General features: G+C 30.7%; 2 protein-coding genes across 3 annotated transcripts; one reads left to right on the top strand and one right to left on the bottom strand.

Annotated features, from left to right (window-relative positions):
• The first annotated feature begins 3,142 nt into the window (after positions 1-3,142).
• LOC111032521 (WD repeat-containing protein 55 homolog) lies at positions 3,143-5,746 on the top strand. Of its 2 annotated transcripts, none has more exons than XM_022312899.1 (8): positions 3,143-3,302; positions 3,525-3,671; positions 3,935-4,337; positions 4,420-4,611; positions 4,672-4,745; positions 4,817-4,986; positions 5,069-5,289; positions 5,356-5,746. In XM_022312899.1, exons 2-8 carry the CDS (start codon positions 3,530-3,532, stop codon positions 5,615-5,617), a joined length of 1,464 nt encoding a protein of 487 aa, XP_022168591.1. In that variant the 5' UTR covers positions 3,143-3,302; positions 3,525-3,529; the 3' UTR covers positions 5,618-5,746. The 2 variants fall into 2 exon arrangements, with proteins under 2 accessions (XP_022168591.1, XP_022168590.1); XM_022312898.1 differs by having other exon boundaries at positions 3,145-3,418.
• Positions 5,747-6,017: 271 nt separating this feature from the next.
• On the bottom strand, positions 6,018-12,036 carry LOC111032520 (cytoplasmic FMR1-interacting protein). The gene is made up of 13 exons (XM_022312897.1): positions 11,771-12,036; positions 11,479-11,691; positions 11,216-11,395; positions 10,711-11,118; positions 10,543-10,647; positions 9,722-10,463; positions 9,490-9,660; positions 8,118-8,749; positions 7,711-8,044; positions 7,159-7,649; positions 6,863-7,101; positions 6,652-6,799; positions 6,018-6,587 (listed from the first exon to the last, which is right to left on the bottom strand). The coding sequence occupies exons 2-13, from the start codon at positions 11,686-11,688 to the stop codon at positions 6,390-6,392; spliced, it is 3,858 nt and encodes a 1,285-aa protein (XP_022168589.1). The 5' UTR covers positions 11,689-11,691; positions 11,771-12,036; the 3' UTR covers positions 6,018-6,389.
• Positions 12,037-12,099: the final 63 nt, after the last annotated feature.

Below are 12,099 nucleotides of genomic sequence, written 5' to 3'. Positions count from 1 at the left end.
TATTATACAATGTTATATTATAATATCGTGTTTCTAGCTATATAATATTTATAGTGTATACAATATACTTAGGTATAGACGTATAGTAATATGCTTATTGGATATATTATTATGGTAAATTATATTAAACAAGTCACAAGATGTCCTGCCTGGGCCCAGCATTGTCCGTGCCAAAATTATTATTATTATTATTATCTGTAACCAATGGCAACCTTATAAATAAACAAATAAAATATAATTTTTTCAATAGCAGAAAAAAATTGACGGTGTGATATTTCCTTTAGCTACTTTTACAAGGGTTAAATAATAAACAAGCTCGAAGTCTCGAGAAATCTATTGGTATAAGTTTTCTTGAAAACTGTCTATTGAGTGGCGTAGACAGGGGGGTTTTAGGTGTTTAACACCCCTTTCCCCATTTCATAATCCTGGCAACTCCGCAGGGTCCAGTAGGTGTTGACTCTACTAATTACAGACAAATAGATCACAGATATACCATCATCCATTATGATATATATACTAGCTGATCCCGGTCACTTCGTTGCCAGTTAAAAATTCCAACTCTATATGAGACTCACTATAGTGATAATGGGAGCGGTATATTACCAGATAAGCAATCCACCTGTAGTGGATTGCGGACCCCGCTTAATGCGTACTCTATGTAAATAATATGTTTTATTTTTGTTTATTTATTTCCATTTTGATTGCAGACACGCTAATGAGCTGCTATAGGTAATTGCAACCTTACTGCCACCTCGATAAGTAATATGCAAAAATTCAATTTGTTGCATGCTTATGTCTGATTTTTCCGATTAACCACTGGCAGCCAATAAACAAAAAAATACCAATTTCTATTTAATATTTCTATATTTCTCCTATAACTAATAACAATATCTTACACACTATCTTACTTTCTTATTAATATTTATGAATCTATTTTTTCATCCCTACAGCGAATGACTTTGTAGCCCACTAGCCACTAGGCAACCGTGGTATTTATAGTGGTATGACAGTGGCAAAGTTATCGGAGCAGTAGTTGTTGTATGAAGATTGAAGGGGGCTGTAGCCCCCCACCAGGAATATTTCTCAACATATTTAAAAATTATGTGTTTTAAATGCATTGGTATTTTAACGTTTTTCTTCTATTATTCTTCTTATTATTATTATTATATTATCTACTTACACATTTTTCCTATAGAAAAAATTACGGACCAAAAGTTAGCTGGATGTATAATATACTATTTACCTATTATCTGGGTTCAATTTAAATCGGGTTTATTTCTTTTTTTTGTCGGTTAACAGTTAACCTGCTACTTTAGAACCATTCTGTCAAACACCTATATTCCTCTAGCTTTTTCCATCGGATAGCCGGAACTAGCTAATTCCAATTTGAACCTCCGCTAAAAGCTTCTATATCGACTATATCTTTTTCACCACATTTTCCCATCTCTTCCCAGCAACCTCTTTCCTGCCGTGTTATTTTCGAATACTAGAGAAGCAAGAGATTTGGACTACTCCAAGCATGCACGTTCAGCTCGCTCTCTTATTTTTATCTACTCCAATTTGCAGGGTCTATGGAACATAAACTCTAGTTCATTATTTATCGTTATCCTAGATACATGGCTGTAGAAATTCTGCATTGTTCCATAAACTGTCCTCAAAACTTTCGCCTTCTAGAGTCAGTTTTCTTTCATCATAAGTTTCGTTATTATCTAATTTCCGCTTCATTTGGATAACCGGATGTAATATTGCATAATGTACTCGTACCTTCAAAATTCTTCGATAAAGATCTACATATAGATCCTATCAATTTCGCAAGCCCACATAAACATTTATTAGTTGAAAGTATCCTAAAATTCTAGATTATATTTTCTTTCCTGTTCATTTTTTTCAATTAATATTGATCCTAAGTATTTAAAGTTCTAGGTTCTTTTGAAATAATAGTTATTCACTTTCAAGGAGGAGTACATACCCGCTTATTTATTTGTTATTCATTCCTTGTAATCGGTAAAAGCTGACGGTCCAATTGAAAAATTGTGGAGTTTCATTTCTTCGTCGGGTCTAATGTTCAATTCTCTAATGAGTATTTCTAATACTAAGTGTTCAAAATAAATGGAGGGATGCCTTTCATACTTTATATAGTTCTCATAAATCACTTAACCAAATAAATGGAGAGATAGAAAATGTGTATTATAAAAAGTAAAGATATCCCACTATATCCCCCAACTTCGACCACTGCTAATACCTATTGTATATTGAATAATACAGGTGACATTATCTTCCGCTATCACAAACCTGACTTCACTGATATTTGGCCAGTTCAACTACTTCCAACTTTGTCTAAACAAATATTTTCATTTTATCTCGACTAACTTTACCAGATTATAATACCTACGTGTTAGGTCGAATTCTCTCACAGTGAATAAATCAAGAAAGTTTACATGCCGATTTCTGATTTGACAAGCGTTTTTTTTATGAATATCATTGAGTATAAATTTTACAATTATACTCAATGATAAGATATATCTGAAGCATAAACTTATAAAGAAATACAATTTAATTAATAAATCTTCATATTGAAGTTCAATTTTTGGATGGAATTAGCTTTTTAAACGAAGAATAATAATCGAAATTGTATTGTTAAAATATACAAAAATACTAATTATTCAGCATTGTAAACTTGAAACGTATAAATTCTAATACTATCTGGTTATTTACGTTAATGCCTTAAAGCCTAAACGTAATACACACATATTATAGTACCTACTATAATATGTCATGAGTGATAAATGATTATTTAGTCTATACTATTAATTTAAATCATAGACAAATAGAATCATAATAGAAGGTTATATAATGTATTCATGATTCATGTCTAAAGTTTAAGTTTGCAAATATCGCAATACGCCGGTCGCTGGTGCATCGTGCATGCTGCATTGCTGCATATTAAAGTAATATTTTGAAATTTGATTTCACATTTTTTTATCATCACAATAATATTATCAATTTATTATCGTTCGTAACCACGGTTTAAGATATTAGGTATCTTAAACAGTGTACGTAACTTCATGCTTCTTGATAAAAACTGTAAATGAAATACAAAAATCGTTTATTCCTAAACGATTTATCAGTTCTAAGTTCAATTAATCACTCAAATAGTACAGTTCTTTATCACTTGCAACATTATTTTGTATTATTTTTCACTATCATCATTCATCATGATATCCGCCATATCGATTTTAATGATGTATGAGTGACGACCACGGTCCACGACATACTATATACAATATACCGACTGCTGAGTAGTGAGTACTGTCTAATGCTACAAATTTATGGTTTACTCAAGTACTAAATCAAAATCTTGATTTTAAATTCGTAAACTGTTTGTTAATTATCGTTGTAGGGTCAAGTTATCAATAGGGTATGTACTTGGTTCTAATATTAATAAATACTCAAATATTTTAAATTACGATTTAAAATATAAAATCCTTTTATATTTATTGTTTACATCAAATATTGTATTACAGGTGAAATGTGTATGCCTGATTTTCAAAAACCCGCCGACGACTCGCCAATATCTGATGAAGAAGGAGGTGCCCACATGGAGGAAGACAGTGACGAAGAAATTTTTCACTCAAATTCTGACAATGAGTCCTCATCAGATTCAAGTTTAGGTAAATGTTAAGATCCATCTTAAGTGTTAGGTATTCTTCAGAAGATGATTTTATTATTAAAATTTTGTATTGTCTTACCTATAATAGACTACCATGGTTTACCTAATTACTTATTATAATCATAGCCATATTTATAGGTCTGTGATTTTAATCTAATGTGGCGGTATAGGCTGACTAATGACACATCCATCTTAGAGATAGCAGTTTATTATGCTAGGGTATTATGCTATCTCTTTATAATTCTTACTCAATTAAAATTGCAGCTGTTATTTTACAAGACGATGGAGATGTAAGTGATGACGATATTGAAGGAGAAGAAGACGACATCGACGACATCGATGACGATGATGTTGATGATGATGATGATGATGACGACGATGATGATGATGATGACGACGATGATGATGATGATGATGACGACGATGATGATGATGATGATGATGATGAAGAAGAGAATAATGATGGTAGTGGTGATGGAGACGATGATGAAGAATTAGAAGAAGAAGAAGAAGATGAAGTGGTAGCAGCTTTTCTTTCAGCTAGTTCAGATAGAAATAGAAACCATCCACCTAATTTGTCTGTTGGTAATGTCCTAATCGGTGGATTTTCTTTTCATCCAAGTACAAATGTTATTGCTCTTGGTCTATCAAATGGTGATATTGCTATGTATGCACATTATTTTCCTGATTAAAGAATACTAGGTATAGATATGTATTTATAATATAAATACTTTTTGTTTTGTTTATAGGTATAAGTATACTAATGAAATGAATGAGCATTTGAGGACAAATGATAATGTTCATTTAAAAAAAGTTATGGTATTAGAATTTAATGAAACTGGTGATTTAATCTATTCAGCTTGTAAAGACAACAATGTCTCAGTGTCTGATGCCGAAACAGGAAAAATGAAAGTATATTTTGAAAAAGCTCATACAGCTGGGTTAGTTCATTCAAACTTAACAAATTTCCATAGTTTAGCTTAAAAAATTTCCTTTTATAGGAGTTTTGTTACAGCACTTTCTTTTATTGATGAAAATTTGTTCGCCACTGGTGATGAAGACGGCGTAGTTAATGGTAAGAAAAAACAGTTGCACATTTTTTATATTAAATATACTTTGATAATTAGTATAAATTATATTTTCCAGTTTGGGATATACGAGCAAACGGGTGTCGATTTTCCTTAAAGAAAACTGAGGATAGCATTAATTCTATGATCACCATTAATAATAGTAATAATCAACCTACTTTAGCTTGTACGTCCGGTGATGGTACATTGACCATTATTGACTTATCAACAAAAAAAATGGTTGTCCAGGTATTTAAATACATTTTTACTTTTGTAATCATAATTATAATTTTAATTTTAATATAATTATACTTTTAATATCTTTTTTTAGTCAGAACCATATAAATCTGTACTAACTAGCTGTGTAACAATGAAAAGAAAAACAAAAGTAGTATGTGGTACTGGTGAAGGATCACTGATTACATTTAATACAGGCGACTTCACTATGTTCAATGATGAATTTCCTTGTGTTGATAAAGGTGCTGCAGTGAACAGATTAGTTCCAGTTACAGAAAATATTATAATAAGTGCTTTAGATAATGGAAAAATCAGGTATGATAAATATATATTTTGTTTTTCTCACCGACATAGATTAAAATAAAAACATTTATAATTTAGGGCTACAAATTTATTTCCCAACTGCCATTTGGGAATTGTTGGTCATCATCAAGATATGTCAGTTGACCTATTGGATATATCAGACAATGGTCATTTATTAGCTTCAACATCTTATTTCAGTAGTATTGTTAAGTTTTGGAACATAGAATTCTTCGAAGACTTTGATTTAAAAAAACACTTTAAGAAGATCAATCCCAAAGAATTTAATTTGCCATCATCAAATGTTGTTAATGCTACAGACTTCTTTTCCGGTCTTCAATAAATGTTTGTAAATGGTGCGATGTACATAAAACTATTTAGATAATGTAAAGACTACAATTTTTATTATTAGTTCACTTTTTAAGTGAAAAAAAAACTGATGAAACATTTTATCATATAAGATTTTACTTGATATACATCTATATTTTTTAATTTCCAAATAAATCCTTGTATAAATTACTTAAAAAAAAAAATGATTCTCATTTGATTTAAATTGACAAGTATGTCAACATGGAATTTAACAATCAGAATATCACCTAACACTATTAAAACCTATAAAGTTTTTAGTATAATGTTATTAGTAGATTTTATAAATATCACTGAACCAAATGAACCAAAAGTACTCGACGGATCCACTGTTTTATCTACAGTTATAAATGCACCGAATTTAAAAAAAATATATATTTTTTCAATAATTCTAATTTCTAATAATAAATATAAATAATTCCATGCTGAAATGGAATGCTTGCTTTAATATCTTAATATAGTAATCAGTGATTAAGTAAAGATGTTGACTAACCAACTAATATAATAAATATATAATAAATTATTACAAAATTAAATTTCTAAACTAATTATTTAAAAAAAGGGAAGTACTTATCATAATTATGTATATCTAATTATTTTAAAGTTAAATATAATTGGTTATAGTTAAAATCCAATAATAATTATACATTTAAAAATAAGTGTAAATATAAAATGCACATAGTTGGTTGGTAGATATTTAGTATTGACAATAAAATAAATAAAAAATACTTCAAAAATTAGTCAAGAGTTCATCGTGACCCAGTTTGATCAGGTCTATAATAATGCGACGAAGGATGAGATGGATGTACAGGAGGTGGAAAGCATCTAACATGTTCAACCGCACTTGCATCTGTTTCATTAGCTTTTAAATATTTGTTCAATGTAGCAAAAATTTGAGAATTCAATACTTGAAAACGACGTATTCTGTCAACCATACGTTTCAAGTGCTGCAAAGAAAACAAATCATTTATAATGTCTGTATACCATATAATATATGTATTTGGTACATACAATTCCTTTAACATTATCATCTTTGCTGTCAACTCGTTGGACTCGAAGTATGTGGTAGCAAAAATCGAGTGCCTCAAATCTTCTCTGCTGGCCAAGTAAAACAATCATTGTACAACCCGCCCAATGAAGTCCTTCACCAAAAAGCTCCCTAAAACATGATGAATAAAAATGTATGTTCTAAACTATAATAATAATGAATAAATGTACTTACTCAACAGTAAATTCAGTATCACCCACCGGTATACAATACACAAATTGAAGGGCTGACCATAGTCTATGAAATTCTGTACACTCGTCTATGTTCATCACACCATTTTGAGGTGGTGGACCTACCCATACAGGGTCATCTAACATACCTCGAAGTCTTGAAAGTACCACTTCAAATATTGATAGGCCACAACATAAACGCTCACGTGTTAATAGGTCTCCATCACGAGCTATTGTAACTTGCTAAAATTAAAATTAATATACAAACAATAATTGAATACTTTAATCTATAATACTAACTTTAGCTGTTCCATATCGCTCAATGTTGGGAACAATTTGTAAAGCAGCATACTTTGCTTCTAATCGTTTTTGTTTACTTTCTGTCTTTTCACCTTCCTTAGTAAAAGGCCTAGGTAAAATGTTCTGAAATGGTGCAGCATGCAAAAGGTCGCAAACTTCTTCTTGAGATAATGCTTGTTCCATCAATAAACAAAATAGAATTGTGTTGCCTAATTCTCGAAAATTGTGAAACAATTCGGTCTTCGCATCAGGGTACTGCACTATATCATTAAGCTGAGCATGATAATAGCCTAAGACACCAGGTGATCCATAGTCATATCGTGGTAATTTGCATTGCCTGGGCATAGCTTCCATTAATGTTTTTGCAAATTGTAAAAGATTTCCCTGAATCAATGACTTGACTATTTTAAGCAACTCTTCCATAACAACAGCAATTCCTTGATAGCCTAACATTTTACACATAGTACGGAAATGTGGAGCACCAACAAATCCTAAATTAGAAAACAATTAATTAATAACAACAGTTTAATTACAAAAATAAATAATACTTGCCAGTATATTGTCCGTAAATAGTAGTGTAGGCAAGATTCAATTGTTTGCTACCCCACAAATATTGGTGTCCCATTTGAGGAGGTTTGTCCCTTTGTACTGGTTGCGTAAAACTTATGCCTCGACATTTGACAAAACGATTGGTAGCGGCGTTATAACAATAGTTTGGTAAAAAATCATAATTTAATTCCCAAAAAACATGCAAAGTGATACGGCCATATGGAGCCAGCACATTATGATTAGCTTCACGAAACATAGCATCAAATTCATCTAAAGCTAAATGTTTACATAACAATTTGTGGCACAATCTGTTTACTTGCATAATACCTTCCAATTCCTATATTAAAAATACCGTTACATTGTATGGAATTCTAACAGTTGATAAATAATAAAGTTAACAAATAACATACCACAATACCAGTAATATCACCACCTTCAAATTTTGCAATAGCTAGTTCTAGAGACTTTAACATATCTGCATTAACTCGTTGTGTGATAAGTTTGTTTAAATCTACACTACGTCCTAATAATTGCACATGTCGTTGTTTTAACAGAGTTTCATATCTATTTGCTCTTGGATATAAAATAAGGTATGTACCCATAGCTACACACTCAACACGGAATCTCTTATCCAATAGAATACTCGATGCTAATTGTTTATAGTGAGCAAAGATTTGCTCACTTAATTTGTAAACAAATTGATCAAAGCAAAGATTTACTTCAGCTTCAACTTCATCATATAGAAATTGTTTGCGAAATACAGTTAAAGCATAATGAGCACTGTCATTGTACAAATCTAATGGGTATAAGACATACTCCATCATGGACGGTTCTTTGGTCTTCAAAATATGATCAGTCAATATCCAAGGCATTGACATTTCAATAGGAAACTGAATTCTTTTCTCCATTGTAATCAAATCACTGCATTCTTCGTTGTGCTGATGTTTGACAGTACATTTTTGAATACGTCTTGCCATGGTCATTTCCAAATAAAATTCACGATACCATAGTTGTGAAAGATCACAACATTGTTGTAATGACTCTGAAATAAATTTGATGAAATAATATAATTTAAAAATATATATAATAAATTAATATTTACATAGGCAAGACTAGACTTTTTCACTAAAAAAGTAAGTAAGTAGGTAGCTTTAATTCCAAAAATATTAACAGGCCAGTAATTGAGTAATGTATTCAATAGGTATTGCTCCTACAAATATAGATGTAAAATTGTAGCCATTTACAATGCAGGCATTACATTTTTCTTTTAAATAAAAAGGTTATTATATTTTTGGTTTCTCATCTATATATTATTTATTTCCTAAGCATGACACTCTGAATATGTGCTTGTAAGTTGTTTTCTTTGATTGAAATTAATACTTGTTCATAAAACTTCAATAAAAAAGCAAAGGCATTTCTGCTGCATTCTATTGATTATTATATTAGTGGATTGTTTGGAAAGAATAGTGTATTTTTAGTAGAAGAGTTCGAGCAGCGAATCGAGTTCATACTTGGTCGTCACAACCACCAGGGTATATAGCTTATAAAGTTGACTATACATTACATGTTTCATAATTTAACTGGCAATATTATTAATTGGCCACATTGTTGACATATTATGCAACTGAGACAAATATTTATTGTTAGAATTAAAATTGTTTATTATGAATGTACCAATATTTTTACATATAACATATCTACAGGTAATTGTATTATATCGTGGTATTTATTGAAATAACTAATCAATTATCCAATTATAAATAATAAGTTATGTATACATACGGCTAAATCCAAGAAGATAGCTCCAAAAAAATGAAGTCTTATGAAATTGATCAATTTGCATTAGGTATTGTCCATCAATATCTTTTCGTAAAGTACGTTTACCACCAGATTTGTCTGCAATTAATGATTCCAACATTGTTCTAACCATATAAAGTTGGGTAGATGATGGACCTAAAAAAAAGGAAACACATAGTAGAAGTGTTGTTAATACTATTATTACAATTGAACTTACCAACATTCCTTCTGGGTACTTTAATTCCAAATCCAACATCTGGATCCTTTTTTCCTTTCAAAGCTGGATCTGCTGATGGCTCTACACCTCTCTGCCAGTCAGCACAAGTTTCTCGAACTGAAACGAGTATACTTCTAATAAGATCTCTTTTATTCTTAATAGCCTTTCTTAATGGTTCTCTCAATGTCAACTGAACAAAATCTTGTAATTCTGCATAGATATTACGACGAATAGTGTCAGTAAAAACTGTTTCCATTCGAGCCATAAGGACTTGTAATCCTTTTATCATCGCTATTACTTCAATAAGCGCAAATTTTTCTTCATCCGTGTAATTGTAACGTGTGGCTCGTTCATATTCTTCAGCTTCGACAGGACATTCTTTGTTTTGATGGTGATCAGTAGGATGAAGTAATTTCCAAGAATAAAGTTCTGTCACAACACTTGTCCATTCAGATAGAAGTTGTAAGCCCCTTAATGCCAATTCAGCTGTATCTTTATTTTCAGTATCTGTTCTTGTTTCTTTATACGTAGTTGTTACTTCATTGCTATAACGAGCCAATTCACTAATATACTTCACATGATCTTCTCTTATTTGAGGTAAATGTACCATAAGATCTGCTTGTGGACTGATTTGTGGTGAACTAGATAAAGGCCAACGTCCTGGCTCAAAATGTTTAGAACGCTTGATATAATTAAATGGTGCTATCTGCATGTCTCCAAATAGAGGGACAACTTCTAGATTCTAATATATTAAATAAATAATTCATATTAATAATAATTCATTACCAATTAAATATTAAACAAATAAAATAATTTTAAACCTTAAAAATTCTGTCAATTTTGCCTAAATTCAGTTTTTTCTTCTGATCTAATTTATTAATATTACACAGTTCATTGTCCATGAGAAACAATCCGAACCCCATAACCTGAAAATAAAACATATATGAACTTTACAAAGAAGAATAAATTATAAAAGTATTCATATTTACTTTAACAAGCATATGCTTTTCTGATGGAGTAAGATACATTTTTGTTTCAAACATTTGAACACACAAATTGACAACATCTGATAAAAGTTCTTCGTATGCAGGAATTTTTTCCAAATTTTCTTTAACTGTGTCTCTAATTTTATTTTGTGTAGCCAAGAACATTGATAAATTTTGAGATTCTTGAAGTGTATGAGAGTCTGCCATCACTTTTAAAAATTGAGCGGCTCGGCGATAGCTTGAATAATCATTTTTTACACTAGATTTCATGTTTTTCAGTTCGTCAAGCACAGCAAACATATTAATGAATTTCCCAAGCGTTAGTATGTATGCTTCAGATATAAAGTCTTTTCGTTTTTCAGCATGGCACAAACGTTTAACTTCTCCACAAAATCGTTCAATTGCTTTCCTCTAATATACAATAAAAATAATAATAACAAACATTCTTACTTCTAAAATTCTAACCTAATCCTTGTAAAAGATAAAAAAAAAATATTGATCTTATTACTTGGAAATACATGAACTGAAGCAGTTTGTTAACTTCAGGTCCTAAAACCTCAACAGTTTTTTCATATATTTCAACTCGATTAGGTTGTTCGTTGGATTTTGGCTGTGGAATTGCTCTTGAACAACAACGCCAGGTGTAAAGCATGACCGCATGTACTTGTCCTTCTTCTAATAATTCATTCTAAATAAAGATGAAAAAGAAGAAAAATATTGCATAAATATAATCACATTCAGTAATCAACAAGTTGTAAATTGTAATCTTACAAGACTGGCATGAACAGTGGCTTCTTCAATATATTTTGCTATGCCTGTCACAAATCCATTACGGTCTTCAAAATTTGTATCAAAATCAGCTTGATAAAGAATTGAACAAGGCTGTGCTTCTATACACGGTTGTTCATCAGGCAGTGTGAGTTCATCGAGTACATCCACATTCGACAAAGCATCAGTCAATGTCACCTTGTCCGTGGCCATATTCTAAAGATACAAATAACACGTAGTAATTAAAAAAAACTTTATTTACCTATATATTTTATTAACAGAAAAAGTGAATTACTGCAATGTGTTCTAGGTGTCTTTTCAATTCTTAAGTTTAAAACAAAATGCGTAATGGTTTAAATAATAGATATGAATGATATGATAGACTAGATAGGTATTATAGATTAAACTGGTAATGAGAAGTTATTAATGTAAGGAATCATATTTAATTGATTCAAGAACAGCATAACTTTAATAGAAATAAATTGAAAATTATAAACAAACCAAGTACTTTAACAAATTAACTTATCAGATAAAAATTCTTTCGTCAGGACCAGCATTTCCCCCACAATCAAACACTAATTTATTTATGTATTATCTATGCCCAGACCCCGACCATGCCCAGAC

This window comes from Myzus persicae, unplaced genomic scaffold, assembly GCF_001856785.1.
Source record: "Myzus persicae strain clone G006 unplaced genomic scaffold, MPER_G0061.0, whole genome shotgun sequence".
Classification (NCBI taxonomy): domain Eukaryota; kingdom Metazoa; phylum Arthropoda; class Insecta; order Hemiptera; family Aphididae; genus Myzus; species Myzus persicae.
Note: the sequence above shows the minus strand (reverse complement) of the source record. Positions and strands in the feature narration are given on the sequence as shown.